The sequence below is a fragment of the Protopterus annectens genome, chromosome 1.part0 (genome assembly GCF_019279795.1).
Source record: "Protopterus annectens isolate FY-2018-M chromosome 1.part0, PAN1.0, whole genome shotgun sequence".
In the NCBI taxonomy this organism is placed as follows: domain Eukaryota; kingdom Metazoa; phylum Chordata; order Ceratodontiformes; family Protopteridae; genus Protopterus; species Protopterus annectens.
This window is the reverse complement of record NC_056725.1, coordinates 239,883,566-239,909,646: the sequence shown is the minus strand read 5'-3', so window position 1 is coordinate 239,909,646 and position 26,081 is coordinate 239,883,566. Positions and strand designations below refer to the sequence as shown.

General features: G+C 38.7%; 1 protein-coding gene across 2 annotated transcripts in view; it reads left to right on the top strand.

The window, feature by feature from the left end:
• The window catches only part of VTA1 (vesicle trafficking 1), a 1,322,571-nt gene that overhangs the window by 783,948 nt on the left and 512,542 nt on the right, over nt 1-26,081 (top strand). For both annotated transcript variants that reach the window (XM_044058895.1, XM_044058858.1), the window contains exon 5: nt 24,550-24,661. In XM_044058895.1, the coding sequence (XP_043914830.1) occupies nt 24,550-24,661 (112 nt within the window). The remainder of the gene's footprint in view (nt 1-24,549; nt 24,662-26,081) is intronic.

Here is a 26,081-nt window from a genome sequence, read left to right as displayed (position 1 = left end):
GTGAAGTGATAATGTATTGAACTTCTAAACAAAAGGTTTTAGACCAGAAAGATCTAGCACTGGTCCTGAGGATCCTTCTGGTTTGCAAACTAGTTAAGTTATGAATAATAACCTTTCATTTGGAGATTGAACGACATGGGTTCTATGACGTTTTGAGACAGAATTCTGTGTATAATGCAAAGAGATAGAGGAATCTGATTCCCTGATCAAGGGACAATCCAGTGGAAAGGAGGGCGGATTCCCCTTGAAATATTATACCCACTTTGGTTTACTGTCAGAACCCAACTCTCTCTGATACAATCTGATTCCAGTAAAGAGGATGGAGTGCCAGAAAGAAAGGTTTACAGAGTTGGGGGTGATGAGCAGGCAGATAATCATGCTGACTGAGAGGAGTGTACTTTACTTTCAGAGACGTAGCCTTTCTTTATTGAGCCTCCTTTCCATTTCTAAAACCTAATGACAAGCTCCATTGTAATTGTTTAAGCTGCCGCAGAATGGTAAAAGTATTGTCCATTAGCAGTTTCCAAAACTGAAGACAGTACATTTCCTGATGCATGGTCATGAAAACTTTCTCAGCTTCCTTAGTTCTCTGTCTTCAGTGTCCCCCCTCCAAATATTTTTTCAGTCTTTGAGTTATTTGCTAGTAAAGTAGACCTGTTCTTAGTCCATATTATATGCGCCACAAACATCATATAATATCAGCTCCAGCATTGACCTCTGAGGTATCCTGTTGGTCCATTTTTTATTTCTACTCTGACTTTACTCTGCTGCCTACCACCCTCTTTGCAAAAACACATTTTTATGATGTTTTGCATGTTCCATAATCCCTCGGTAATAAGTGAAAAACACTGTACAAAAAGGGTTTTGTAACCCATAGACTTTGATTTTAGTTGCAGATGATCTTCATTCCAGTACTGGAGTGGTTTGCCTTATCCAGAACTCCACTTCCGTATTGGAGGTGGACGTCCATTATCTTTCCCTTGTCAGACTACTATTTTTATTAATTATTAAGGTGTGGTGCCTGTGTGAGAATGGTAGGTACTTTGTCATATGTATAAACAAAAATAGTCATTGTGAGGTATTGCTTTGCACTGCAACAGCAACAAACCATGCGGTTATTGAAATGAAAATATGTGTGTTGCAGTTGGCAAGTAGAAATAAAAACATGGAGTAGAGTATGTTTTCCTGTTTTGATCCAATGGTACACATTTGTGTCTCTGTGTAGTGTATTACCTATGCCGTAAGAAATGTAGTGCATTTTATTACGTATGAAAACTTTAATACTTTTTAAAGTGGTTTTACTAGGAACTTCATTGTATTCTAGATGAATAGTCAGGGTCCCTGATTTCTGGTGACAGAAAAAGTCAAATTCCTTTCATGACTCTCAGAAAGCAGTAATTTTTTTTTTCATGTTTACCAGATGATTTTTTTTTAACTTGCACACCAGAACCTATCTTTTCTCATGGACTCTGCATCACCAGAACACATACATTACATCGAATGCCAAAATATCAAAGTACATAAGATCGATCAGAGAAAGTCAAAACATGGAACACTGAAAGCGATGCAACCAACATCTTTGCAGACACCCCCCTGCTAATTCTATTTACTAACTCCAAGATTGCGCTACAATGGGGAAAGGGGGGAAAAAGTCTCTGCTGTAGCTCAGTCTAACATAACATGCTACCAGTTTGTTAATGCTGCTAAAAAAGCCAGTAGTACATAGCTTTGATGTGCCATTTTCCACCCTTCTCTGGTCAATTTTGTGTGTTCTTATATTTCATCATTCAGTGTAATAGATGTATTAACATATCACCAGTGTCCCAGAGTCATTGCTGAAATCTGTAAATAACAGCAACCAAACAACATTTGGGTTTTGGCATTTCTGTCTGTCTCTCATGCTCTGTAAGAGGAATTGAGTTGCTGAAGTATGATTACTTCAGCCCTATGCCTACCACCTGGTTTGTTAAGGTTGAGCAAATAAGCCAGAAAGTAGCTTCAGCCACATCCAGCCCACCCTCTAACACCCCACTTTAATGTCTACAGTCCATAATTCTTTGCTGGACAAAAGATATGAAACATATTCAGAGATATTCTGTGAAACTGGTGATAGTCTCAGCTTTGGTACACGCAAAGCTATAGCTAGAGAAAAAATAATTCATATTACTCTCTCACAAGTTTAGTCTGGCCGTATGCAATCCAAATGAGAAAACGACAAGTGAGTAAGTTGACTCAACCATAGCTGCCCTCCCCACACACACACACATTTAGCAACTCTTTTACTTTCCCATCCCAAAAGCATGAAGCAAAGTCAGGGACATTCAGTCGCAGACAGTTTCTACTTCAGTACTCACAAAACAGTAGCCAGAGACAAAATATTCCAAGTTATTTGATACAAGTAAAGTGTGGTCTTTTAAAGCCAGAAATAACTGAGCAAATGAAAAGCGAATGTCAACTTCAGCCACAAACAACCCCCCACCCAATTGGTGTCTGCAGCCCTCAGTTACTTGCTGTCCCAAAAACATGAAGCAAATCCAGGGACAAATCTGTGCAGTCACACACAGTTTCAAATTCAATACACATAAAATAGTAGGCAGAGAAGAAAATTCCAACTTATTTTTACAAATAAAGTCTGTTTCTCTGTTATTAAGATGAGTAAACAGCAGAATAAATTGCCTGCAGCTCCCCCTACACCACCACATTTAGGCACTTTAATCCGTGTTTAACTCCCAGACAGACCAAAAATATGAAACCATCTCCAGGAACATTTTGTGAAATCAGGGACACTTAACAAAACAATAACCATAAAATAAATGTTTAGACTTATTTCATTTCATGCAGATGCACACTATTCTTATGATGCAAGACATGAAACTGAGCAAATGACAAGCCAGAAAGTAGCTTCAGCCACACCCCTTTAATGGCTGAAAATCCTCATTGTCTTGCCAACAAAAATATGAAGCAAATTCTGGGGTATTCTGTGAAATTGGGGATGGTCTCAGTTTTGGTCCATAGAAAACAGTAGGTTGCAAAAAATATTTCAACTTATTTTTACAAATGTAGTCTGGTGCTATTAAAATCAAGTGAGCAAATGACATAAGACCAAGTTACCTTCTACTTTCCAGCTCAAAAATATGAAGCAAAGTCAGGGACAGTCAATGACATTGGAGATAGTTTCAATAAAACAGAAGCCCAAAAATAAATGTTACAAATGCAGACTGACCATCTAAATGAGTGAACAACAGCAAACTCTTCCCTATATTTAGTTACTGCAGTCATATCTTCACATATACATGAATATGTAGACACATACATATAATACACATATGGCAACAAGGATCAGTCATTTTCATCACATGCTGTTATCCCACCTTCGTATCACTTAACTACATACAAGTAAAACATTCAATTTTTAGTGTACATCCCACCCAAAATATAAATGGTTCCAAAAATATTAACACTCAACCCCTACCACGCACATGCATGCAAACACACCCTGTCACTTAAAAGCAAAAAAATCCGTATATAATAAAAAAATAACGAACAGCCAACTTAAAAATACACTTTACAAATTCACATTAACCACCAACACACACACAACCCCCATACTCTCAAATCAGTGCATAAATCCCCATTCCTACTTATCTCTTTGAGACTTGCCAGCAGCTCTGTCCTTCCTGGTCTTTCAGCCCTTGCTGTCCATAAAAGGACATTCTAATGCACCCCCCCACCAAGTAGAGAAGTATTTAAAAAAAAAAAAAAAAAACCTAAATCCATGGGTTTTCTGTGCACTGTTCTGGAGCCCTCTTGCCATCAAAGCCCTCCACAGAATCCAGTCTGAATAGAAGTCACTTGAGCTGTCCTTAAAAGGACAGTTAAGCCACCAAGCAAATGGACCTTTTTCAAAGAAAGTTGTCCTTGCAAGGACAGTAACAAAAAAGAGAAATAGCTTCTTAACCTGGCAGCTATTTAAAGACAGTCCTGAGTTAGAAACACTTAAATGTATTTTTTATTGTCAGGTATTTTTAAGTGGTTCTGTTTGGGACCTGTCATCTAGTTCAAAGCCACATAGAGTTTAGTATGGCATTCGCTATATGCAAAGTTCCTTTGCAGGTGTATATATATTAACCAAAAGTGTAGCTTGCCTTATATTTCTGGAAGAAGTGACATCAGGCCTGGAAAGCTCAGGTAAGTGATCTGTATTTATTAACTGTGTTTTAACCAGATAAGGGTGTAATGTTAATGATTCATTAATTTATTCTATAATGACTTTTGAAATTCTTTTGTCATTGGGGAACTTGAGCCTTTCCCTGCTGTAGGTGGGCACAAGACAAGGAAGATCTTTGAGAGAGAGTCCATTCCAACATGAACCACACACAATTTACTAAGAATGAGAAGTTCATCTACAGCATGTCTTTTTTGTGAGCTGCTCCAGTTTTTCGTTATAGTTACATGTGTGCACAAGGAGAAGATGCATACTGCATAGATGGCATCCCAGCTCAAAACCTAGGTGTAGAACCTTATAGTGTAAATCAGCTGTTGTACCCCTGTGCCACCGTACTAAAAAGGTTGTTTTGCTTTTAAAATTTAGCCATGTGTTTTTTCCCTCTGTCTACTACTACTACTACATTTTTGGGAATTAACAACACTGCTCTTAGCTAAGCTAAGTGAAGAGAGTAGGTTCAGGTTTCCAGAAAAGTAAAGTTTCCGCATTTAACATGTAGCCGAAACTGCCATTAGTTTAATAATCAGGTTGAGTGGATTGTGAAAGAAAAACTCATGAGGACTGATTAGACCGGTAGTAGTGACAAAAGACTACTACAAAGATGTACATCTAGTTTGTTGAAATATAAAATACTCCTTTACTTATGAGTGCCTCTTGCCAGTTCAATTATCAATAGCTTTTAAATTGACATAAGAAGTATTTCATTTTTCAATCTAAAACTTGTTTTTAGTTAAGAGATTGAAGGAGAAGACCAGTCTAGAAAAAGAAAACTGCTACTGTAGTCAAGAACCAGTAAACCTGTAATGTATAAAAGAGAACAGTAGAGTGAAACTGCATTATAATTAAAAAAAAAGTGAAAAAATATTAGAGAAGGTGTGCGCAGCCAATTTATTGTGTCATCTGTACAGACAATTGAAAAGTTTGTGAAAAGAAACTACACATTTCTTCAAAATAAAGATGTCCTGGCAAGCTGCTTATTTGTAACGAGTTTCATTCAGTCACAGAGAAGACACCAGTCAGATTGATATGAATGAGCTAAAGGCTGAGTCCAGTAAAAAAAAGTGGAAAGACTGTCGAGATTTCAAGATGAGACCTACCTTACTAGCAAAGCCAGAATTACTTAAGTAGACCTGCTCTGTCTTATCTCGTAGATGTTGTCACCTGCACAGGAACTACTACTGGGAGATGTTGAAAATGCTGTTCACAGGTCAAGTCATTTTCTACTTTTTCTTCTAGGACTGGAGGAGAAGACCATTAATATTCCTGCCTCAACCATCCTTCATCAGCTTGTTGCACAAGACATTTTTTTTTGTTTTACCTATCATGACCATTTAGCAGTTAGTATAACATTAACATGGAAAAGACAACTGAAAAGTGTGCTGTGTTGCTGTCCTGTGCCCTTTGTTTATTGCTAAGGATGTCACTCTTGCAGTTTTTGACTTTTAGAGTAGTCTTCAAACATATTGTGTGAAAACTGAAGATAGTACAACAAAATGTTTGGCTCCATAGAATGTAACAGGTTTTGCAGAAATAGTGTTTTATGCATCCTGTTATCAGTAAATATCTACATTCCCCATTGAGATTTCCATCCATTCGATATGTCAAAAATTTTGAGTAAAGTGAACCAAATTTGTGCTGTCCAAAATAGCCAGTATAAAATTAAAAAAGTAGTAAGTGAGCATTAATGTTATCATGTGCCAGAAGCTTTGACTTTTATTAATCTACATTAATATGTTGAAACTGAAAATTATTTTGTCCTCAGTTTTTCCTTGACATTCTTTAAAAACTGTATGACTTGTAAAAATGAGTAAATATATTTATACCAAGGTATAAAGCCAGGTATCATGACATACCAGGAAATTCCCATTTAGTCACTTTTTAAAGAAAAAAGATTACTGGTAGACAAAAATCATTATCCGTTGTTACCCAAGATGAGTCCTGAAGATTTGGGATAAGAAGACTCTGAACTCTTTCTTCACTTTGTAATATCTCTCATATACTGCCGTTATGAGTTACAGTATTAGCTATTAATTTTGTGCACAAGTTTTCCAGGCTGTGTTTTATTTATGTATGTATTTATTTAATTAGAACTGGTCTACTGACCCTTTTTAGTCATGACCTGGGTTCAAAGAGGATACAGTAATTCAAAGTACAGTAGACTCCCTCATATCCAGCCTCTCTTTAACAGGCCATCAGATTTCTGCCATACCCCTAGCAAAAAACAACAGAAAAGAACAAGCACTTTTACCTTCTCTAGGCTAAATAATGATAACATTTGAGTTTTAGACTTCATATTCTTTAGAAAAAGGCATACTGACACAAATCCTGTTGTTCTAGCCGATTTATAACCTGTAAATGCTATTTTGTATGCCTTTTCTGATTAACCAGACATTCTTTTATCCAGTATAAGGTCCGGTCCCAGCAATACCAGATAAGAGGGAGTCTACTGTATGACTATAGCAGAGCAGGCTACACTGTTCTGTTAGAGGAGAATTGCATAATTTTTACAAGCAGTGCACACAGTCAACAAGCAGTGTCAGGCAGATAGACCGTGTAGAATTTACAATATTTACAGATGTAAGGTTATTCACATTATGTGGATGGATATTCCATAGAAGTAGGTGGTATTCTGATTATTTTCCACTATCTCAAAAAATAGGTACAGGTGGCTTTCTGCAGAAGTGTTTGTAGATTTGAGTTCTTAGAAGGTCTTTGTTTCCTATGTCTTTTGGTAACTTGTTCTATATGATAGGACCTAGTCTGGAGAAGGTTGTTTCTCCTATCATTGTTGTGAACGGGTGTTTTACTAGCTATAGGCTTTCTTCATTGTACTTTCTTAAGGGGTATGTTTACTCATGGATGGCTAACATTCTTTTCATTGGTGGGCAATATCCCTGTTTTAGTATTTTATATATAAATGTACTAATAAGAAGAGTACCTGTTGAGTGTTGTAGGGAACCTGTTGATAGTCTTAAGTATATCACTGCAATGTTTTCTAGTATATGATTGGGTAACAAATACCAGTTTCAGTAGTCTGGAGGTTCTGGGTATTGTAAGCTAAGTGGTAGCATAATGTTGGGTATGCTACACAAGTTTTGGTAGTAACGTGTTTCTGGTAATAGCTGCTCAAGCTCTTGGTGTGAGCAGATGGGAGATACAACAACGAAGTTTAAGTTGTGAGTGTACTGAATTTTTGTTGGTATGGGTATAAATGTTCAGGCTTATGTCTAGTGTAAGCCCCAAATATTTTTATTCTGTCACATTGGGAATGTTGTTTTGATTCGAGTCCATAAGTGTGACAGGTTGCCCTGATATTAATTTGTAATTTGTTTTTGTTGCAAAGATCAAGAATTTTTTTTTTTTGATTGGCGAATAGTTTGTTAGAATGCTGTCCATTTGCAGAGTTGTATTAAGCTAAATTTAAGGTTTGATGTCAAGGTATTATATGCTTTCTTGGGTTCTAAAAGGATGTCATCTGATATGCAACTCAGGGACTGAAGGTCAAGACAGAGGTCACTTATGAACCATGAGAAAAGCAAGGAGCCTAGCCCAAAGTTTTGTGGCTTTTTAAGACTGAATATGTTGAGACGGTCAGAACTTCCTCCGGCAAACCTTTCTAATTTTGAGATTAACAATATTAGCTATGAGGATGGACATAGGATAGCACAGTTACCTCTTTTGGCCTGGCATCATATATTGAGTACCTTTAATCAAAGGTTTTTATAAAAATCACTGATAACTGCCAGTTATTCAGATGTTCTAGCAAGGGATGTTGAGGTGACTTAAAAACAAAATTGAAACAACTGGATATTTTAATTTGGTCAGAAATGAGTTAGCTGTCAAAGTAATGCTCTATAAATCTCTAGTACTAGATATTTAGAAAATGCCTTAAAGTAGAGGTTACTTATATATGTGGTTAAGGAACTTATTTGAAATAAAAAGATAGTTAAAGCTTTAGTGCCTTTTTGAAAAAAGTACCTGTCATAAGGTTGATTAAGGTGTATCCCACTCTTAGTGGATATGGCAGAAGCTGCAGTTTGCCATAAAAGAGCTAAACCAGAGTCAGACCTATCCTGAGATTACAGTACTCATGTTTACAAACAGCATCAACTCTTTCAAGACTGCAGTATTAATTTTTAACAATTGCAATTGAAAGTGTTACATGTTCATAAAGATTAATTTTCTGACTTGCATTATATATTGAGATACTCCTATCCCTCTCTTCTTTCTTCACTCTCAACTGTTACAATGACAGGACTCTCTCATACACATTGTACGATTCCATATTTACCACTTGTTTAGAAAATTTCTCTTCCCCCTTATCTGAGATTTTAAGTTTCCACATGTTTATTTCTTTTCTTTGTTTTTGCTCATTACACTCATTACATCTTGAAGTTTCTCTGGATTTCCATCTCCTTGTAATTGCTTTCATTTTTACTAGCATAATCATTCCCAAAAAACTTTGTTTACTTGTAGAAATGAATACATCCAGGTTTTTTTATTTATTTTATATTTGTTGACAGGGATAGTCCATCTGGGTATGAGCCCATTTTCAGCAGAGGCCTGGGGAGAAAAACTCCAATAAAACAAGAATAACATTGACAGGTACAGTGTCTGTTTTACATAGAATTTAACAGAAATATTTAGAGACAACAAAGAAAGTACAATATACAATAGGCACTTTAGTGAAAAGAAGAAGGTTATTACAATATATTAAAGTCGTGTTTGTTTACACACACACACACATATATATATATATATATATATATATATATATTTATTTATTTATTTTGAGGGCAGGGGTCCATCTTTAGTTGATCATTTGAGTATACCATAATATGTGTACATATGTATACCCTTACAAAGGAAAAGGAATGATCAAATTATACTCTTGTTGTAGGTAGCTGATAGGTGTTAAGTAGGAGTGGGGTCTACAGGGTTGAAATTTGAAGTGGGCTTATGTGGTATTAGCCTGGCTTGGTGCAGGACCAGAGCCAGTTGGTAGTGAGGTGGTCTTTGAGCAGTGTTTTGAATTGGTGTAGGTTGGTAGCATTTAGGATGTGCTGGGGGATTGAGTTCCAAAGTTTAGAAATGTGGTGGGAGTAGAGGGCGTCCTCGGCTTTGTTGTTGCGTTTGGATACTTGGTGTGAGGATCAGAGTTGCTGAGTGTTGGCATATGGTTGGAGTAATTGTTGTAGGGCTGGGGTTCTGTTTGGCTGGTATATTAGTTGGTGGATAAAGCAAGTTGGGTGTAGGTTAGTAGTTGTGGGAGTTCTAGCCAATTTATTTGTTGTAGGGCAGAGCAGTAGTGGGACCTATATGGGGAGCTAGTGGCAAACTTGGCTATTCCAGTGAAGCACAATTGTTTCTATATTTATTATCATCTGTTCCCTTCAGAGATTAGTTATTAAACTGTGCACATCTAGTTTAAAGACTGTTAACCTTGTACAGTCCCAAAATGTATGAATCCAATGACCTATTTCTTCTGCTTTGTATCACCTGCAATTCCTGCTAGCATTGGAGAGCATCTTGTTCGACTGACTAGAAGTCTAGAAAAAGACATTTGCAAGCAAAAATTCTAAAGCAGCTCATCTTGATCACATACCATGGTGCCCTTCATATTTCTTCTCACTGTTTGCTAAGAATTTGCATTCCTAGTTTAACTTCTCATTTTCATCTCAAAGCCTCCACTTTTCCTTATTCTCACACAGTGTGATGTGCACCTTTCCTGTTATCCTAGATTTGGCCTGGGAAATTGATTCTTTGAAGAGCGTCAATAATTTTAGCACCTCTTTTTTCTCTCTCCAAGTCTATTTTTTTTAATCTGCTATTATGCTTTGATATGAGAGATATGCCCTATCTGATAGATAAAGTAATTTATGTGTTTCTTCCTGTTTGTTATTGCATCTGTGTTTACAGTTTACTCTCTAAATTGTGGCTGTTTCACTAATCCCCTCCAGCTGTATCCAAGGGTTCCAGTATCTTTTGTACTGTTCCTGCTGCTCTCAGCTGAAATCAGCATTATTTCTAAAGCACAAGGCTTAAACTGCTGTGATTTAAGATATTTCTCCAATATTTCTCTACTACTATGTAAATACAATTTTGTTCATAATTTCTTACATCATCAAGCCACAGTTGTCTCTGGAACATTCCTCTGTCTCTCTCTCTCACTGTGCCCTGTGATTACATACCTTTGCTGTTAACCATTACTTTTCATTTGGGGAAATGGCCATGGAATAGTATGAGGTATACAGTGTTCAAATCTTTTGCTTCATAGTAATCTTTAAGTCTGGCTAGACCAAGCCACCCTGAACTTTAGGTAGTATTAACTTATGCCATTTACCCTTGTTCTCTTCCCACCCCATATTAAAACTGTGAGTCGATTAGTAATTATGTCCTAAATCTTGTCCTCTGTAGTATAAGAAGACTAGTAGGACTATAAACATTTTAATTGCCTCGGTATTAGTGTCCAAGTCCATTCCAAGCAGGTACCATTCTCAGTGTTTTCATTGTCCTTTTTTTCCAAATCCCCCCACATACACCTTGCTTCTTTCTTAGCATCTTTTTGTAACCACATACCTAGATATCACATTTTTCATGTCTCAAGAGACATTTAATGGTGGACCAGGTTCTGAGATGTCACGTAATTGACTGTAATAGCTTTCACTTTTTTTCATTAACTCTGTAACTTGAGAACCTATGAAACGATTTAAGAATACTAGAGTTGGGATCACCTGTTCCAGATTATATATGTTTATTGTATTATTTACAAACAAGGCCATTTTCCTGTATCCCATATCGATTATATAATTCCTTTTGAGATGGTTGTATTTTCAGAGCTAGTGGCTCTATGTAGAGAGGGGAAAAGTGGATACCTGTACCTCATACCAGTATTAAGTTGAAGTCCTCCCATTTTTGTCTTAGATTGTTTGCCTTCATACAACCTTGTCACCAAGTGTACCGATTTACTAGAGAAACCATTTTTTTTAAAAAAGCTGTTAACATATATTCACATCCAACTCTCTCAAATGTTTTTTTCAGCATCGACTAACAGTAAGGGGTTGTACAGTACTTCTCTGCTTTCTGCTGTGTTATGGCAGTTTTGCTACTGTTGTCGCAACTGGATAAAACCACATTGATATTTATTAAATTGAGATGTAAGTGTTCTACTCTTCTGCTGTAGTTGTCATAAATATCTTGTAGTAGTGATTGGGCTATATGCCTTTGTGCCCAGTGGGTCCTTTCCTTCTTTTGGCATCACGACTGCCCCTGCCTACATTCTTGACCTCTAGGATTTTGTTGAACGTCACTGTCAAGACTTTGATTATATCTTGATCCCCTAACTTCCAAATCTGTATGGCAGTAGAATCTGAACCAGGAGACGTGCCAGTTAGTTGGCTCACCATTTAAAATGTGCCTACCTAGTTGTCCTACTTCATTCTCTTACAGTTTACTTAGATTGATATTCTGAAGAAACTCTGTATTACTTGTTGCTTGATTCCCACTTTATGCTGGCTGTAAAGATCTTCATTAAAGCATAAATATTGACAGTATCTGTTTAGGATCCCTCATTGTTTTCCATGCAATAGGATCTTTAATTTTCCTCACCAGTTTTTGCTACTGTTTGTGGCCAGAGTCCTCTAGCTAACATTTTCTGAGCTTTTGGGTTATTAGCAAAAATGGTCTTTTTAGTACTGCCATTCTGAAGTCATGCATTCTAAGAGCTCTGACTTGATATTTTGCTTCTTCTATTTCTTTCTGTATGTCATGTATACATTTGTTCTTCCCTTTCTGCAGTTGCTTAACTTATGTATTCTTCATACTGTTTCCTATTTAATATGCAGTTTATTTTCCAGCAGTTCATATCCTGTGTCCCAGCTCTAGAGAGTAATTTCCTTCATTACAGTCATTTGCACCCCCAATATTTGAAAGAGTATTCTGTAGTGGAATTTTTAAAGTCTGACAGCTTATTACACTCCAAAAAACATGTTCCCAGTTACCTCTTTCTTCCCCATCACATCTCAAACATTTGCAGTCCACCTGAGGAAAAATTATTTTTTCTTCTGCTTGGGGTATAAAAATACCTATGCAAACACCTCCAAGTAAAAGTCCCAAACCTTCTGGATATTGTTGCATACATGGAAGCCTTACCTATGTCCTCCCATTGTTCCCTTTTAAATTGCTCTTCCAGTCTCTCTTCCCAATCTTTTGTACCCTCCCCTGAGTGATTCTTATGGGAAAGGTAAACTCAACCAGAACAAGTCTTTCACTTAGGACTCCCCTATCCCTTTCTGTTTGCCTATATTCTGATATCATTCCCTATCCCTTTCTGTTTGCCTATATTCTGATATCATTCCCTGGTAGAGAAGTCATTCTCTAGCCAGAAGTCCACATCTTCCCATGAGTTCTTGGCTTCTTCCCCTTCTCCTTATCTTTTCCTGTGTATTTCATAATTTCATACTTTATTTCTTACTGCACTGCTTGCCATTGTACATTTACATTTTACATTTTCTTCAGAAAAGAACTCTGAAGAGTAATCACTTATTCCTGCAGACAGCCTGACTCCATGTAAAAGTAACCATTAATGGGGAAAACACCAGTACCTTTGCAAATGCATTATAGATTTTTTGTAAATTTCACTGAGAACACAATGTACAAAATTCCCCTTGCCAACTGCATTCAGCTGCAGACTTCATGTCCCCCTCTCTGACTACAAGAAACTTAGCATTTTTGTGTGTGTTTCATTTGGTCTTCTTTTTTAAAGCCTGTTTATTCCAAAAATGTTTATAGCTTAAACCAAGGATATTAATCTAAACTGAAAGCAAGGGAAATTATCTTAATTGTACATCTAATATAATTAGTATACTTTTATGCCCCACTCCCACCCCAGTAGCCCAAGATCACAGCATTACATTAACTTAAAATTGCTTCTGACCAGTCTTTATATTGTTATAGTGTAAGGCCTATATTTTGTTCAACCAAGAAAAAAGGACCTGTTTACAATAAGTATGTTTAACATATACAGCAGTCATTGAAAAAGACTCCCTGACACATTTAAGGTACCCCTGACTGACTGTATATAGAACTGCTTTACATATAGCATACATTTTATATGTAATGAAATTATTTATAAAAATACTAATTAGAACAAACATTTGTACTTATTCTTTTCCCCATTTAGTGTGTCCTTCTAAATATTAATGACATAAAGTGGGATTTATGCTGTAGAGTCTATCCACAGGTTTAACAGAGTCTACAAAATTCCAGTCTTTCCCAGCCATTTTTTCTTGCAAAGCCATATTTCACAAATGTAAGTAATGTTTATAGTCTCCCATTCATTCAGTAATTTCAGTATTGCTGGTATTCTTCCTGATGATCTTCGTCTCCCAACACTAGACTCTTGTTCAAGTCCAAGGTACTCCTGATTTGTCTAGTCAGTTCCTGTGCTTTTATTCTGTCTCAACAGTGGAAAAGGTTTTACTAGCAGCCTTTCTCATTCTTTGACAATAAAATTGATAAACAGAAGTCCCTTCTGCTCTCTAGCTCACTTTTTCTTGGATACAGCTTTTTTTATTTCCTGCTTAGTCTGTTTTGTATCCAAAATGTCTTTGAGACTCCAGGAAAAAAATATTCTGAAGACAGATGGATACAGCACCTTGAATCTCACCCCTGCCTCATGACATTCCCTGATTGTTGGGATATATTTGCTCCCCTTTTGCATGGTGTACAGTGAATAATTATTTTGTGCATACTCTGTTTTGTCTCCAATTTTAATACTTACACTTTCTGCCACAGTTTTGTTAGGGTCAGCTGTTTCTGCTGGTATGACTGAGTCTTTACTACAACTGCTGTGGGCCTTTCCTGTTTTCTCATGGCCAGGTTTAGAGCAGGCACTCTGTGTATCCTTTCAGTTAATAAATCTTGCTGTGGAACACCAGTCCAATTGTTTGTTTGTGCTGTCACAAAATGAATGAAGTCTGTTTCTTCTAGTTTCTCTGGTACAGCACAAAACTTAAGGTTTGCTTTGTGTGCTCTGTCTTCACAATTTTTTGAAACAGCTGTTCTTGAAAATTGTCGTACTCTGACAGCTCTTTCTTCATTTCAGCCTCTGAATTTTGCAGTTTTATCAATTCATGTGAATAGCTAGTTAAATGTTCTATTTTTTTAGCTTTTTTAAATTGATATATACCTTCAGTGTTTCATTTATTTTTTTCTTTTAAAGTACTGTACGCCATCTTTTTGTACAAAAGCTAAAACCTGAACTGCTTTTTGCTGAACAGCTGCAGGATTCTTTCCAGCCATTGTTTTCTCTTCACCTTTTCTGATTGATTGTCTTTTATGTTCCCTAAATTTTTTCTTTGCTGGCATCCAGCCAGTGTATTTACTTGCCAGTAACTGAAGTTTACCCCAGCTGAGTTTCATTGGCAACACTTTCTCAGTTTCTGAAATTAAGCTGTTGATCAGTGTGCAGCCATCTTGGAAGCCACCTCAAGAACAGTTTTAAGAACATAACAACTGGAATATTATTGCTTTGCAATTCCACTGTTTCACTTTGGAATCATTGTGCCACTATTTCAGTTTACTTTCACAGATATTATGAGCAGACCTCTGTTGTAAGAACTGCTGTACTGCTTATACATTAGCAATGTACCATTAGAGGGGGAGATGAAATTGTACTTGATATGAAAAAGATCTGCAAAAAACAAATATCTGCTAAGAGATGATCAGTATTTAAATTAAACAGCTAATTATATGTATTTACAAGACAAAACAAATGAATACAATAATGAAATAATGAGATATAGGGGTATTATGAATTTTCACCCTGTTTTAAAGTAACAATTGGGAGAGTGTTTGCTTGTAGGAATATGGACAGGACAGTCAGGAAAGCTTTAACTTTTATGTGTGCACTAAGCCCCAGAGCTAGCCACATTTCAACACTGACAAATACTTGTTTTACTTTCTCTCTCTACTTCCCAATCACACACCATGTTCTATGCATCTGTTGTCTCTATTCATGGAGGACCTAAGTTGTCAACATGATGTAAGCCACTGCCATAATGAGAGCTTGTGCCTTGTCTGTTGGACAGACATATTGCTATTTGATCAGCAACTACAAATGTGTGGTGTGCTTTCTGCCTTCATAATCTAGTCATTCTAACCCTTTCACTGTTTTGTTGCCTTTATTTGAAACACTTCAGCTGCATGATGCCTTTTTCGGAGATGTAGCTTTCAGAACTGATTGGTTGACTCCATTTGCTAACACACCAAAGCTTTTTAGGAGAATTAACTCCGCCTACCTGTAATTCTGTTCTGACTGTATAACTAAGCATGTTAATATCCTAGCCCCTCAAGAGTGAGCAGTGTTAATCACCTTTGAAATAAGTTCTCCCATACATGTGCTTTTATGTTGAGCCAGCATACACCTCCTATGTTGTTGTTCAGCATCCTCCTCATACTTGACATACCTTGTATTTCTTGGTTTTGAAACCACATTGTCTTTTAGTTAGCTTGGATGCAAGAATGGTGCTATCCTTCTACAAACTTTAATGTCCATCTTTTATCACTGCCGTTGTTTTAATGTCATCTGCAAACAAACTTGTTTTGTTCATCAACTTCCATATTATCAGTTTATGTATAGTGAGACACTGCAGTAGTTTGTGACGTGTCAGACTCCATCTTGTTCACAGCAATTTTGAGTTCTCTGTCTGAATTGTTTTACTGCCTACATTGTTAACTTTCCTTTGCTTCTACACCAGTTTCTTTGCTGACTTCAGACTCCTGTGATTGATTTGTATAGGCAATGTGGCAGCCCTTAAGGCCAACACTCCTTAGAGTAGCACTTTGTCTCAAGACAGTGTCTTGTGGCAACAACAGTAAATTTGATTCATCACACCAGCTTTTACACAAGGATTCCACAGCATTTCTTAAAGGTGCAGTGATCACAAGTAACAGACTCATTGTCTTAAGTCACGGTTTCCAAGGCATTCAAACACACTTGAAATGGTGTTTGCACACTCTTATTTCACTCTAGTTAGTACCTTTCAACTGTACACCTTAGCAGTGGATTTCTCCATAAATGCCGTTACTCTAAGGTGGGCGAAGGACATTTTCAAGAGGAGATAGCCAAGATGCTTGGTCACAGATGGACACCAGTCTCCACATAAACATTCTGGAGAAGAACGCTGTCCTCTTCTCAGTGAAGCTATTCCAGGACTCTGTTCCGAAGTTGTAATTGCTGTCTCCACCGAAACTATGCACTGGTTTAGTACATAAATGCGGAGGATGATTTCAGAAGTTTAGTAGCCCCATAATGTACTAACTTATAGGGAAGGCCTACATTCCTGACAGTGGTGGGGAAACTTGAGTTTCAGAGTTGAGGCAATAATAGTAGAGATGATTATAATAGAAAATCTGATAGAAAAGTCCTGCACAGTGGATTGCAAGCAACTGTTTATGGATTCTAAGCTGTGGTGCATATAGGATACACAAGTCTGTATTGCTTTCTGTGGCACATAAACCTAAAGTGACCAAACCTTTTGTGATGATGTGAGGTATTGCCAGCTCTGCCAGGAGTAGTAGGTAGTGGATGTGTAACATATGCCAGCATAGCTAGCTGGAGTTTTGTAAACAATATGTCATTTGTATAATAAACTGTTTTGTGCAGATGCTTGTGTTGAAAATGTATTTGTAAAGCTGCTTGTGTTAAAAATGTACCAACAGTGGGTCCTACTGGACAGACCAGAAATACACCTGTATGTCAGGCTGTATTATAACTGTTAAAATGAATATAATGTTACAGAGGATACTGGAAGAGAAGAGGGTAGTCTCAGTCCAGCTAACTACGAAAAATAGTCTGAAATTAAATTACCTGGTTTAGGCCATAAAGAATGTATCTTACAGTTCTGATTACCACCAGAGACAAAATGTCTATGAAAACCAGGACTAGGAATCCTACTGTATTGCCCTTGGGGGTGAATTAATTGCTACCATAGAAGGGTGGAAGTTTTGAAATGTTTGTATAGCTTCAAGATGCCATTACACATAACAGCAAAGCTATGTGTGTGAGGTAACACATATGTGCTAGATTCTGGTTCAGATTCTAGTAAAGGGTGTAGCGCGGGAACCAGAGTCAGATGACCAGGCGTGTGTGTGATGTCATTCTGTAATCCAGCACTGAAATGATGCTTTAATACTAGATAAGAGAGAAGTCTCAGGGCAGTTTGTTTTTGAAACCTGACCAAGAAGGAAAACCACTATCCACTTCATCTTGGCTAGCTTTAGTAAGTAACCAGGGAATAGTAATTATTTAGATCAGTCAGGAAAATATAGTGAGATTAGTTAAGTATTGTTTTTCTATATCTGTGTGTGAACCTTTCCATCTGTATTATTTTTAATATTTCCTGTGAATGAAACTCTGGTGTTTATTGCAAATAGATATTTAGCATTTTCATGTTCTTTTATCATTTATTATTAAATATATTTAAACTTTTCATTGTTGCTGATCTTTTAGAGAATAATTTAACCTTTGAGAGTACTTATATTTATTCAGTAACACTGTTGCCACTCAGGAAAGCCGTGCATTGGTCAAACACCATAATTTGTATTAGTATTAATTTTGCTCAGTGTCATTGGGTACCATTGTAAGAGCCTTGGAATAGCTAGCTTGGGAGTGTTCTGATGGCAGTATCTACCTTATAGTTTGGGCAGAAGGAGCATAGCTGGTAAATATGTGCTAGACTTTCCCAGAAGTGTGTGTCTGTAAAAATCAGATCTCAAAATGTGTTGCATGTCATCTAATTGGAGCAGGGACACAGAGCGCTGGTTTCACAAGGTGGTGGCCATGGCTGGAAACACTCAGCTGAGGACTCAATTCTACAGCTGTGAAAGTGGGAAGTCTTATTCAAGGCCTGGAGAGAGGGGGAACACAGCCCTGAGACTGTGTGTGTTCCCTGTGTGCTGTAAAGTGAAATTGTGCTTGGTGCAGAGAGCTGCATCTGGAAATACTGTGTATATCTATTTTTGTTCCAAGTGAACGTTCCTCATCAGTGTCAGGGGTAAGGATTGAGACTCCTTGTTCACTGGCCCAGAGCAGGGACGTCACATGTTGGTGAGCAGTGTGTGGATATTAATTGAACTTCTGTAGCCTGTAAGCAGTTGTCACTGAAGTGTGTACTCATAGCAGCCACAAGTTAAACATACAGAGTTTCATTTTCACAAAAGTTTTATTTATTTTTTTGTTGGTTTCGTCAGGGAAAGGAGGAAAAAATTCAGCAAGGGATTATGGCAAGCTGACAAAGAGCCAGTAGGCGAAAGTGTGTTAAGCCAGAGGACTGGTGCATGCCACCCTGACTAAAGAGGAAATAATTTCAGCCTTATTCACAGCTGCAGCACAGACTGACAACCAGTTTGGTCATGGGGATGTGCAGTCTTCAGAAACAGGACAGTTCACCATTTCCTCAAAGAACTTAAAAATCCTGTCTGGAGTTAGAGACTTGAACTGGGACCAAACGTTTGGAATTGCAATCAGCAGAGAGACTGCAGCATTTGGAGGCCAAAGAAAAGGAGAAACAGATTGAATTAGAATCAGCAGAGTGACTGTGGCATTTGGAGGCTGAAGAAAATGAGAAACAGCACCAACATGAGACGGAGATGCTGACTCTTTGTCAGGATCATGCAGGTAATGGGGAAGGGAATAACTGAACCCCTGATGCAGTAAAGGTCAGTAAATTTCTTCCAAAGTTTACAGAGGGTGATAATTTTTGATAGTTTTATTCATGTTTTTTAAAGAGTATATAAACAGTATAATGCTGACCAAGGGCTCTGGGTATGGTTCCTGACCCCATTACTCCATGGTAAAGCTGTAACTGCTGTTTCTAAATTGTCTGGTACTGATTATTTTAATTTATCATAGCTTAAACAATGTTTATTGGAATGTTTTAAATTAACACCTGAAGCTTCCAAAAGAAGTTTTGTTAGCATAGACGCAAGGCAGATGAAAGTGTATGTGATTATTTTGCTGGGTCGAGCACTTTAGGTGGGTGAGTTGGTGTCAGGTCACCACTTTTGAAAGGCTGGCAGACCTTTTGGTTTGGATCAAGCACTTTGCCTGAGGACAAGAGAATCTGGTTGGCAGACCGGGAGTGTAACTCTGCAGATGAGGTAGGGAAAAAGGGGGAACTCTACTTAGCAAGCAGAGCATCACTGCACAAGAAGGGAATACCCAGTGCTGCACTTGAATATAAGGGAAATCATGGTGGGCAGTCTAAACCACCCCAACAAAGTCCATCAGTAATGGGGAAGCCACTAATTCAGGTACATAGCCAGGATCAAGGGTTAGATGTTTTATATGTAACCAGTAGGGCCATGTAACATACAGATGGCCATGGAAGCAATGTGGGAAACAAAAGGTGGGGGTGCAACAAGTGGGCATAACCATATGCCAGTGGTAAGTTGTCAACAGGGGTTCCAGACTGTCACCGGAGTTTATATCCTATCGTAGTGGATGGAAAACAGGCCACTGCTAAGAGAGAAAGCCTCTGACATAACCATTCTGAAGCCTGCAGTGATTAAAGAGGAGCCGTACTTGTTTTTGCAGTCCACTCCAGTCGGAGATTTAGGAGGGCCCCCATTCCAAATGCCTTTGACCAGGGTTCACCTTGACTTTGAAAGTGGAAAAGGAAGCAAGCAAGTAGATGTGTTTGAAGGATATCCCTACAGATGTCCTGATAGGAAATGATTTTGATAATGCAGTACCTTGTGAGCATGCAGTCAGCCTTTGAGACAAGTATGTCAGGCTGGTAGCCTGGGGGAGACCCAGACAGACCCCACACCTGAAGCCAGGGCTGGTGAGGTGGCTATTTCAGGGAAGGAGTTACCCTGTAGCAATGTTCCCTTGCACAGAGTGACTGCAAGGGCAGAAGTGACTGGTAGCATCCAGGCTGATAGGCACCGCTGTCAGAGGATGCCATACTTCCTGTGGCAGGATCACCGAGATAGAGTTGAGACAGGCTACATTACAAGGTTTGAGGGTGGTAGCTAGGGAGGCACATGGTTCTCAAGGAAAAGGGGAGTCCATGTACTGGAACAGAGGCTTACTGTATAGAGAGTGGACCCCTGAGGGAGGGAACAGGGTGAGGTAATACAGCATTTGGTAGCACCTAGAGCCTACCATCTGGTACTTCTAGCCATAGCCCATGGCATTACTTTTGCAAGTCACATGGGCATAAAGCATACCAGGAGACATATTATGCAGAACTTTTATTGGCCTGGGAATGCAAGGAATGTAACAGGGTACTACAGGAACTGTGAGCAGTGCCAACAAGTAGGTATGGCAAGAGACAAGGTCAAAGCTCCCTTGATGCCTTTACCTGTGATATAGGAGCCGTTTCAGAGGGTAGCTATAGATATTATGGGGCCTCTGTGTACCCCAAGGTTCGCAGGGAAGAAGTATATCCTGGTGGCAGTAGAGTATGCTACTAGATACCCTGAGGGCAGTGGCTTTGTTCTTCATCAAGGCAGAGACGTGGCAAATTCTTTGCTAGAAATTTTCAGCAGGGTACTTTTCCTGAGAGAAATACTGACTGACAGATGTGCCAATTTCATGTCAGACTTCCTGATTTGTATGTGGAGTGTTGTGGGGTGAAGCACCTAAAGGCCACCCCCTACCACACGCAGACTACTTGTCTTGTGGAGAGCTTAAACTCTACACTAAATACCATGCTATGGGCATTTGCAGGCCAGTTTAAGAGAGAGAGATATTTGCCCCATCTGCAGTTTGCATGCAGAGAGGAACCCCAGGAATCCACAGGTTTTTCACCCTTTGAGTTGCTGTATGGGTGTAGGGTGAAGGCGGCATTTAGATTTGATTTGTGATTAGTTGGAGGGTGAATGTGAATCCCACAAGGAGTCTGTTGGGGCATATGTCCTAAACCTCAAGACAAGGCTTGGGGAGATTATGGGCTTGACCCAGGAGAGCCTGGCAGGAGCCCAGCAACAGAAAAAGTTCTAGTATGACAGGAATGTTCGAGCACGCGAATATGCTGTGTGACAGCAGGTTATGGTGCTCATTCCTGTAAAACACTATAAGCTGCAGGCAGCTTGGGAGGTACCCTTTGAAGTGGTAAAAAGGTAAGTGATGTTAACTACATGGTAAACCTTCTAAAAAGGAGGAAAGGCCACAAACTGTACCATATTAACATGATGAAGCCTTAACATGATAAGGGGGCCCTGGTGCTGAGCATTTGCACTGGCTGGCAGGAGGCATCTGAGGGGGATATATGGCTACCTTGAGCCAGCCAGCAAAATGCCAAGTTATTAAGGGGAGCATAGGGTTGCAGGCATATGACATGACAGTGCAGCAGCATAGTGGGGTCAGCAATGCCAGTGCAGATGGTTTCTCAAGACAGTGTATTGGTTAATGTGTTCCCAGACAGTCTTATATCCCTCAAGCCATGTTTCTCAAGGGTCACTTGAAAAACTAGTTTGAGTCTTCAAAGGGAGGAGAGATTTGGTGATGTGAGGGGGAGAGATGCGATGATGTGAGGTATTGCCAGGAGTAGTAGGGCAGTGGATGTGTGATATATGCCAACATAGCTAGCTGGAGTTTTCTAAAGAATTATATGTCATTTGTATATCAAACTGATTTGTGCAGATGCTTGTGTAAAAAATGTACCAACTGTGAGTTCTGCTGGATAGACCAGAAATACACATATATGTCAGACTGTATTGTAACTGTTGAAATGAATATAATGTTGCAGGGTACTGTAAGAGAATAGGTTAACCTCAGTCCAGCTAACTTTGAAAAATAGCCTGAAATTAAATTACCTGGTTTAGACCATAAAGATTGTATCTTACAGTTCTGATTAAAGGCAGAGAAAAAAATTCCCTGTGGGAAAAACCTGGTTCCCATGAATTACCACATTGATGGTAGTCCACTGAACGCAGAAGGCGTTATAAGAGATCTGGGAACACAAGTTGACAGCTACCTCTCTTTTGGTCACCACATTGCCACTGTGGTCAGAAAGTCCTTCTGTGTGGCACATCTCATTACTAAGGATTTTGCATCCAGGAAGAAAGAGGTCATTGTCTCCCTCTACTCTTCCCTCATTAGGCCAGTCATCGAGTACAATGCCCCATTTGGCATGTACCTCACTAGACACCTGCAACAACTGGAGAGGCCTCACAAAGAGGATCCTAGACCTTAAACACTTGTCCTGTATGGGCAGACTCAACAAACTCCAACTATTCTCTGTCTCATATCGCCTACTTGGAGGCAGTCTCTGCTTGACTTACAAAGCCATGTCTGACCTAGTTCTGTTAGAAATGCTACATCTAAAGAAATCCCAATCCCTCCGCACCACACACTCCAGAGACCTCAACCTCATTACCACAATCAACAGAATGTACTGGAGGGACAGGTTCATAACCCAGAGACTGCCACTGCTATGGAATAGACTTCCCATACATGTTGAGCAGAGCACTTCATTGACCCTGTTCAAGAGAAATCTTGATGAGTGGATGGGAAATAGAAAATTCATTCCGGGGATAACTCCATTGGCTGTACTCGACTGGGAACTAAGGTCAGGTGGCACAATGCCAGCATAATTGTATGGGTAGGCTTATAAAGGCCCCAGGGCCATTAGCCTAGTACACACCTATGAACCTATAAAACCAGGACTAGGAATTGTACTGTATTGTCCTTAGGGGTGAACTAATTGCTACCTGGAAGGGTGGAAGTTTTGAAAAGGTTTTATTGCTTTCAGATGCTATAACACATATCAGCAAAGCTCTGTCTGTGTGTATGGTAACACACATGCTAGATTCTGGTTCATTTTCTACTAAAGGGGATAGTGTGGGAATCAGAGTCAGATGACCAGATGTATGTGATGTCATTCTGTAAACCATCACTGAAATTGTTTTAATACTAGATGAGACAAAAGTCTCAGGGCAGTCTGTCTTTTGAAACCTGATCAAGAAGGAAGACCACTCACCCACTTCATCTTGCATTGCTTTAGTAAGTATCCAGGGAATAGTAATTCTTTAGATTAGTCAAGAAAATATAATGAGATTAGTTAAGTATTGTTTTTCTGTATCTGTGTAATCCTTTCCATCTGTGTTATTTTTAATATTTCCTGTCTGAAACTCTGGTGTTTATTGTAAATAGATATTTACTGTTTTCATGTTCTTTTATTATTTATTAGTAAATGTATTTAAACTTTTTATTGTGACTGGTCTTTTAGAGAATATTTAACCTCTGAGAGCAATTATTTTTGTTTGGTGACACTGTGGCCACTCCTGAAAGCCTTGCTGCATTGGTCAAACGCTACCATTTGTATCAGTATTAATTTTACTTAGTATAACTGGGTACCTGGAGTAGCTAGTTTTGGAGTGCTCTGGTGGCAGTATCTACTTTATAGTCTCGGGCAAGGGGCATAGTTGTTAAGTCTGTGCCAGCCTTTCCCAGGTGTGTGTCTGTGAAAATCAAATCTGAAAGAGAGTGTGTGTGTGTGTGTCAGCTACATGGATCAGGGACACAGAGCACTGGTTTCACAGAGAGGATGGTGGAGGACTTGGCTGGGAACATTCAGCTGAGGATGCAACTCTACAGCTGTGTCAGTGGGAAGTCATATTTGGGGGCTGGAGAGAGAGGGGGAAACCCACCCCCAAGACAAGACTGAGTGCGTTCCCTATGTGCTCTTAAGGGAAATTGTGCTTGGTGCAGAGAGCTGCATCTGGAAATACTGTGTGTATGTATTTTTGTTCCAAGTGAACGTCCCTCATCGGTGTCAGTTGTGAGGATTGAGACTCCTTGATCACTAGCCCAGAGCAGGGATGTCACACCTCTGTTGTCAGTAAAGTAAATGCTGATACATCTGGGCAATGCAGCCTGAGATTGCAAAACTGTGTTTCATTAGGGGTGGCAACATCTCTGTAGAAAACTGTTTGTAGCTGCAGCTATGCCCCTTTCTTTTTCCCCTGTTTCAGGTGGACAAATAACTGTGAACTGGGGCAAACACGTCTTACTGTCTGGATTTATTCCCAAGCCCAGGAGAGTTGTCTGGCTGAAAAATAAAAGTATGATGATCTTGTAAAGTAAAGCAGTTCCTTTGGATATTGTATGCATTAAGGGCTTCTTAATGTATGAAAGGTCAACGTAGAAGTACATGGTAAGGGAAATCGCCTTGCAAGTGGTATGACCAATATGTCTTCAGTCTGAATTGCTGCTCCAAAAATTATACAGTCTTGTCAGGAGTCTTTCCATCCTTTTTGTAGTATATTATGTTGGCAGTATTATGATGAAAGTGGGTTATTTTTTTTTTCAGAATCTTCAGCATAGGAAGTATGCAAGATGGAAGGCAACCTATATTCACAATTGCCTGAAAAATGGAGAAACCCCACAGGCTGGACCTGTAGGAATGGAAGGAGAAATGTATGGTATGTGCTGATATTGCTCTCTGTAACTTCTGGTGAAAAACTCTGCATTTATTTTTGTCTTGATTTGATGTACTTAATAGTTCTTAATACTATATAGTAAAATGTAATAGTTATAAGAATTAAAATAATGTCATCACTTTCTCACTGGGCAGACTGTAAAATATGTTGGAAAGTCCCATTTCAGACTGCACTAGTAATATCATTTTCAAACCTCAAGAATTGCCGTGGGTGGTATCTTCACTTAGTGAAGTTCAGTTGGAAATTAATGTGCCATCCCAGTCTGATCTTACTGCTAATTTAAAACAAATTTTAATGTCTTTTTGTGCTTTATAACTATGTCAAAAATGTGATCTTTGAAATGCTACCTCTTTGTATGCCATTTGAAAATGACAGTGGATCTGGCTGACATAGAAGTCCCTTATGTACAGTACATTCATAAGTAGAGCATTAATGTATTTTACCTATGTGCAAGTTAAGCAATTTTCAATATACAGGGCTGCATCCCAGTCCAAAAATACTAACCTTTTGGGGAAGGCAGGACAAACTCTTATGTGCAGTGCAGAAGTACACTATGTAAGCTGTGGAAATCAAAATTTTGCCTTTGCATGTGTTCATTCAAAATTCAATGGTATCTGGCTGTGGGGATGTGAGAAGGACTCTTCCAGTCACCATCTGTTTTTAGGGAGCTGTGGAAGGACATGCTGTAGTGTCACATCAAGGAAGGCAACTGGGCCATTAGGAGTTGGAGTCATTTTGCTGTCTGGAAGTGGGACTTGAACGTAGTGGTTTAAATTAAATGTGGCATAAAAAGGAATCCTCTACCAAACGGAAGCAAGGAAGTAGTTCAGTTGCTTTTGCTTGCAACAGATAACCAAAACCACACCACAGCTATTGACACTGTTGTGTCAGAATGCATGGTACATTATTCGCTGTAGAGCTTGACAAAACCATACCACAGCTATTGACACCATTGTGTTATCAGAATGCATGGTACATTATGTCCGCTATAGCGCTTGAAGATTTTCTGATCAAACTGCAGCATTAAAACAAATGAAAGTGCAATGCTTATGGGGAATTTTAACAACCAAACATTAACTGGGTAAATTATTCAGTGACAGATACTTTTTTAATATACTTTGTTAACCAGGTTGTGCAGGTAGGCTGAGTTTCATTTTCACTGATGGCAATAGACTACTTTCTTGATATGTGACTTTCTCAGAGTTACATGGTAGGCAAATGGAAAGTGAGTGAATCAAACCCAGAACTACAGGATGGAACTTGCTAACAGCTGGTAATCTCAGTCCTCTCCCTTATACTGACAGATTTTAAATATGTTCAAATATTAATTGACAAGGATAATCAAAACAGTTTAAAACAAATAGTACTAAATGAAACTAAGGATAACAGTATCTTAGACATT